At 42.2% G+C, this 6,896-nt stretch overlaps 1 protein-coding gene across 1 annotated transcript; it reads right to left on the bottom strand.

The window, feature by feature from the left end:
* Window positions 1-4,304: 4,304 nt before the first annotated feature.
* Window positions 4,305-6,158, bottom strand: LOC141042596 (uncharacterized). The gene is made up of 2 exons (XM_073511436.1): window positions 5,760-6,158; window positions 4,305-5,666 (listed from the first exon to the last, which is right to left on the bottom strand). The coding sequence occupies exons 1-2, from the start codon at window positions 6,027-6,029 to the stop codon at window positions 4,305-4,307; spliced, it is 1,632 nt and encodes a 543-aa protein (XP_073367537.1). The 5' UTR covers window positions 6,030-6,158.
* Window positions 6,159-6,896: the final 738 nt, after the last annotated feature.

Below are 6,896 nucleotides of genomic sequence, written 5' to 3'. Positions count from 1 at the left end.
GTTGTTACCCACTCTTTCCAAGGCCGCTGCTGCAAGTGACCAAAACCCGACACACAGGAAAAATCCATGCCACCATTCTTCATCACCACCAAGACACCTCTCCACCATGACAAACCTTCAATAGAAGTCATCATGACGTTTTCCACCTCTGTCACTGCCATGAAAATCTATATTTAGACATGTCCCATTGCTCCGTCAAGAAAGTGAAGTTTCGCGCCACTCCCTTTGAACGCATGACCAGATTGGTTCCAATCTAGATATCTAGTGGTGATGCACCAATCAACAGAATCACTAAGAGGAAGACCGGAACTCGTCGGCGGCTTACTCGAGGAGGCCTGCATGAAGCCAACCACACACTTGTTGCTAGCCACTGATTGTGTGAAGAGGACTTCACGTTGGTGTCCACCGCAACCCACGAAATGAAGGTCCGCCGGTGCCGCCACAGTGTTCCAGCTCCAACCCTGAAGTAGCCGCCACCAGGGAAGTCGTCGGCTAGGCAAGCCAGATCCAGCTCCCTAGGCAGCACATCCCTGACCAGGCTGAATTTCACGCCCGTGCAGCCGCCTACTGAGCCTGCCTCACGCGTTGGCAAAGACACGGGCAACCTACAGCCAATTTGGGGCATGGCTGCACCATAGTGCGACAAAAATAACAGTATATGTTACAAAAGTGTATCCACTTCATATGGGATTTGAACATATTTAAGTACGACATTTGGATCAAAAAAAACTTCAGTTACCTCGAAGCAATGCCCCATGACGTTGGAAAATAATTGTGCGGAAGTAATTAATTTATTTCCATAAAATCTACAATAATTTGTTTCGAAAAAATCTGTAATTTATGAGTGATTACAGGAAGTAATCAAACTGTGAAATCTCACGTACGGTGATAATGTGTTTGGTTGGGGGATTAGAGATGGGGAATGGGAGTTGCGGGATGAGGAGATTAAAAATCCATTGTTTGATTAGAGGAAATGGGAGTTGAGGAAAGCCAATTCCCACCAATTTCTTTCCAGGAGTATCTGTTAATTCATGAGCAGAGTTTTATCCCACGCCAATTCCCATCTTGTACTAAACAAGGGAATGGGAGTAAAAATCTATTTCCTATGCCTAATCCCTCCATAAACACCCTTATGTAAACTCCCATTCCCCTGCCCAGTGTTTATCAAGCTGGATGTGATTGCTTCCTAGGAGTAATCAGGTAACTTCCACTGGGCTGCATGCAACCATGCCTCATCCGAGTTTTTAAAAAAAGGAAAAGAAAAAAAAACTGCTTGCATCCAACGGCCTCCAGAAGCTAGTTTTTCTTTTCAACTTCGTTGATACTTTTTTGAAGGGAAACTTCCTCGATGCTACTGTTAATACTAGACCATGATAGCGCGCGTTGCCGCGCCCGTCCATTCCTAAAAGTATATATAATAAATGAAGTTTCAGAATACTTGATCGTTGAATTGGAAGGTTGCTATGCTTATCAGCGCCACAATTGTATATCTCAATTTTGTCTTCATAATTGCACATTAAAAGGGCAAAAGAGGAGGCACTACTTATCAGCTACCATATTTTCTCTTTTCACAAAAAATGCACCATATTTTCTCTTTTTTTTTGCGGCAAAGCATATTTTCTCGACATGAACAAGGGCCCCAAAAAAATGTATGTATGTCTAAGCATGCATTATAAGCCATGAACAATATCAAATAGGTGTTATAGGAGAGGAGAAATCAATATCTCAACCTTGCGTTCCAACCGGCAAACCAAAAAAGGAGAACATTATCACCTCGAGCTTGTGCTCTTACATTCACATTGTGTGCATATGCACGTAGGCAAGCAAATCACAAAATAAAGTGATAATTTAATCAAAGTCGATCAGTTTGCCAGACAAAAATAGACTATAGTGTAAGTGTTTTTTTTTTACATCTTTCAGCGACATCACATCAAGATACATGCAGTTTCCAGCCATTGAGAGAAATAATCAAGACCTATGGATTTGTGAAGAAGAAAGCGATAGAAGTAGAGATATCAGTTAGGAAAGGAGATGGGGGTAGTGCAAGTTCCGCGGAAGGCTACTGGATCTAGCCCCGTGACTGCAGCGTAGATCTCTGGTAAGCGTCACAAAACCGACATATATTCATGCTTAAACAAACATGCTTGGTAAAAGTAAGTGTTGAAAAGACATAGAATAAAATTACCCCATGACAGCATTCCGCCTTTTCGTCTGTGATTCTACGTTGCCTCTCAGACAAAGACAGTCACGCTGAGCCATCAGACAATAACGGCCACAGTACTCTTGATTTTTAATCACCACTCCAAGCTGTGGAATCTCTCAAATCAATGTTCTCAGAAAAACTCTTTCAGAATCTGCAGAAGAGAGGTATCTCATTATTTACTTGTATTATCATTTTTGGAACATGTATCTCCTTTCTAGGAAGAGAAGTACATTAGAATCTCGCAGCATACAGTAGTAAAAATAAATTTGGCAAGATACAATCCCTCATCCTCGCTGTAACCCCGGAACCAAAAATCATCAGAACACAATAGTTTCTAAATTCAAAAGGATAACACAAAATACACGTGGCTCACCGTGCAGAGCGCCCGGTTATTAAAATCAATAGATTTGAATCTGTACCTTACCTGATAGTAGAGCAATCTTCTTGTCCATCATTCATTGTCTAACAGAAAACGAAAAACTACTATCTGGCATGGTGATAATGCTGCGTAATTGCTACATAATTCGTCCAAGTAACACTTCCACTGATAGTCCTTCTCACTCATTCTTTACATTTGGACATTCTTCTTCAGTTACTCATGTACTTGGATTCTAATAGCTATAGATTGTCAACCTGTGCCTTAAATGGTATCATTTTTCTTTAGTTACTCATGTACTATTTCATTACTTTGATCTGACCCTGTTCCTCGTGCTCAGGATATTTTTGTTTTGAGAAAAGTATGTTTTTCGTCCCTCAAGTTCCCAAAAAGTGCAGACTTCGTCCTTCAACTTTTTTTGGTCTACTTTTGGTCCCTCAAGTTCCAAAACCGGTCAAGTTTCGTCCGAATTCCGGTTTCGCTAGAAAACAGGACACGTGGCGTGGTATTCTCTTTCCCCTCACTTGCCACGTCCGACCCGCCGTTGGGTCAAACAGACGGCCCGAGCGACGCCGTCAGCTCACTCTTCCCCTCGCGCTCTTCTTTTCCTCTTCTCTCTCTCCGTCCCGACCTCGCCGTCGCCTTGCCCGGCATCGTCGCCTTGCTCGCTGCCAGCGCCTTGTTCCCCTTCCCCGCCGGTGCCATGCGAACTCGCGAGGAGATCCTTGGGTGGATGAGTGCGGACAGAAGCAGTTGTGCTCCTACACAGGTAAGTGCCAATTTGTGATCTAGGGTTAGGGATTTGGGGATTTAGGGTTCTTCCCTGGTGATTGAGGGACTAAGGGGAGGTGCTGTTGGGTGTTGTTTGTCGTTGAATAGGTCTATATGCCTGAGGAACTGATATCTGGCAAAGTGCCACTCGCAATTGAAGATCCAGAGTTTTGCGGCATTGAAACCGAGAGCAATTTTAGTTGTTTTTGTGGATTTTTGCCGGTGAGAAAGGTTGCTTATGAAGGTGTGAACACATGCAGAAGGTTCATTTGTTGCATGCGGGAGGTGAATTTAGTTGTCACATTCATTTCTTTCTACCAAATATGCATTGTAATGTTCGGATGAACTGATGCAATTTATTTGAATTTTAGGATGAACAAGCATGTGATTTTCTGATGTGGTATGATCCTGAATGGCCTGCACCAGCGCAGAGATCTATCAATGCACTTTATGCAGAAAAGTTGAAGGCTGAAGATTGTAAGATGGAATTGGAGCTCATGTTGGCCGATAAGAAATCTGACATGGAAGAAAAAGAGAAGAAAATGCAGCAGAAGATGATATCCAAGACGAAGGCAATGAAGATGGAGCTAAACAAGAAGGATCTGTTTATCTGGGTGTTAGTTGGTAGCAATATAGCTTTATTTGCAGTGCTAGCTGTGCTTATTGGACTGAAAATGTAATGTTTTTGTAAGTTGCACTGCTAGCTGTTGCCAAGAACTGAATGTAATAGGCTAAGATGCTATGTATGTTAGTTTGTTGTGCTTATAAGCACTGACCAGTTGTACATATTGGCTTGATATCTTTTTGGCATTTGGACAGCAAGTAGGCACACATATTCAACAGGAAATGAGAGCAAGCACACAATTGTAAGTGCTAGAACAAGTAGCCCAGGTTCATCTTGTTCAGTACACAAACAGCAGGTTTTTTGAAGGAAACAAAGCACAGTGTTCAAATTTAACTGGAGACATGAGATAAGAAGGAAACAAACACACAGGTTTTCTGAACATACACACTGGCCTCACTCAAGCAGCTTGTTGGGCACTTTTTTGCTCTTTTATTTGCTCCAGTGAAGTTGGTGTTAGCAGCTCCAGAACTGAAATTCATAGTAACTCCAGAGCTGCTGCTAACATTGACATGAACATTCTTCACAGTGGCCTTTGAGGTAGCAGTGACCTTGCTCTGAGGTGGTTTGAAAGGCTTGAATCTGCTAACATTTGAAGGTGGCCTTCTTGAAGTAGATGGAATGTCTGATGGAGCTTTTCTCTTGCTACTCACATTTGTGCTTTCCTGTGAGGGTTGCACAGGACTAGCCTTTGTAGCTGGCCTAGAACTGCCCTTTGTAGTTGGCTTTGCACTAGAATTCCTAGCAGTTGGGGCACTGCTAGCAGATGGTTTAGGAGCAGTACACTTTGTTTTGTTGTGACCTGTGCATTTGCAAACAGAGCATCTACTGATTGTGCCAACTTTACCCATCCTGTGCTTAGGTGCAGTGGGTTTCTCTCCCTTCCCTTTCTTCCTCTTAGTTCTTGGCCTTCCTGGCATTTTTACATATCCTGGAGCTGCTAGCCTAGGTCTGTTGGATTCAGGCCAAGTTGCCATACCATCTACTGGCTGGAGGAAGTGTGAGTATGTTGCCTTGAAATTCTCCACTGAAAAGCAGCTAGCAACATAGCCAGAAATGTCATTTGTGACCATGTGTATAGCACACACAGCATGTGCACATGGTAAACCAGAGAGCTGCCAATACCTACAGCTACATATCCAGTTGGTCAAATCAACTTTGAATCTATACTGCACTCTTTGTGTCACTTCAAAGCAGTTGTTGCCATTAGATATGGCAGTGCAATGAGCTGACTCATTGATCATCTTTTCAAGTTTTTTCATAATGTTTGGACAGATAGTACCACTCCACTTTGGCCACTTGTCATTGTTCTCTTGTATCCTTACCATGATTTTCCTTCTAATGGTCTCTTGCATAGTAATAACAGCAAAGAATCTAGCTTCCACAATCCACTTATTAAAGCTCTCACACATGTTGTTGTCTACACTATCACAGTTGGATCCTAACCTCATCCATGCTCTGCTCCAGTGACATGGGTCTGTTTTAGTGACAACCCTTGCACCCATAACAGTTTCCTTGGCCAACTTCTCCCTAGCATGATTAAACAGAGCTACATTTGATGCTTTTGCACATCTCCAGAACAGTTTCTGCCTGTCCTTGTTTCTGAATTTAAGTCTCCAGTTAGCATATATATGTCTGGCACAATTCCTATGCTCAGCCAATGGTGCCCAGTTCTGAACTGCTGTTATAATTCCCTGAAAAAATAAAAAATAAATTGTTAATTAGCATTTCCAATTTGCAAAAAGTAGCAATAAATTATGGAGATCTCTAAATTATGTAGCACTCACTTTCTGCTGGTCAGATATGAACACCCAGCCTTGACCATCTTCCACTTCCAAATCTCTAAACAGTAAATCACAGAACCAATCCCATGAGTCATTATTCTCCTTCTCAACTACTGCCCATGCAATTGGGTACATTTGGTTATTTGCATCCCTCCCTATAGCACAGAGCAGCTCTCCATTTGTTGCTCCTTTGAAAAAACATCCATCCATTCCTACTACTTTTCTACAACCTGCCTTGAAACCTTCTTTCAGAGCAGCCAAACACACATACATTCTCAGAAATGTCGGTACTCTTTCCTTTGGATCAAGTTTGACAACAACAGTGCTTCCTGGATTGCTCCTCAGCAATTCCAACTGATAATCAAACACTTTTGAGTATTGGAACTTGGTGGAATCATACACTCTCTGCTTCACAATTTGTTTTGCTCTCTTAATTTGTGATGTGCTCACATTTGCAAACATGTCCTCTTGCACATGTGCTTTCAAGCTGTCAATCTTCCATCCTGGGTGCCCTCTAATGAGCTTATCGTATTTTTGTGCAATCCTCACTGAAGTGACCAGCTTGTTGTCCTTCCTTTTTGGGCAACAATGTTTATCTATGAAAGATGTCACCTGCCAACTATTGCACCTACTTGTCCTACTTAGTAAACAGAACCAGGGACATGTCCCCCAATCACACTCTGCTCTGCACCTTACAGAATCATTTTTCTTAAACCTAATTAACCTTCTATGATGCAGTCCATAAGTAATTATTGCTTTTCTGAACTCTTCCTTTGATTCAAATTTCATTCCAAGACAGAACTCTGGTACTTCTCCTCTGTCTTTGTACACAGGATATTTTTTGGGTTTGCTGATAGCCTCTCCATCACTGTTTTCTTCAAAAGAGTCATCAAAATCTGAGCTGTCTGAGTAGCTTTCAGCAGCTGTATCCTCTCCAACATTTTCCCTTGAACCTACTGCTGCATCTGTAATGAACACTTCATCTAAAATGTCAATGTTGCCAGCCCTGAGTTTCTTCTTGTACTCTACATAGTCAGCATTGATCTTTCTTGCTTCTTCATCATCCTCGGATGCTGACTCATCATCAGGTATATAATCACTGTCCTCTTCATCAGACTCTCCATCTTGTGCATCAGTATT

This window comes from Aegilops tauschii, chromosome 3 (assembly GCF_002575655.3).
Source record: "Aegilops tauschii subsp. strangulata cultivar AL8/78 chromosome 3, Aet v6.0, whole genome shotgun sequence".
Classification (NCBI taxonomy): Eukaryota; Viridiplantae; Streptophyta; class Magnoliopsida; order Poales; family Poaceae; genus Aegilops; species Aegilops tauschii.
Note: the sequence above shows the minus strand (reverse complement) of the source record. Positions and strands in the feature narration are given on the sequence as shown.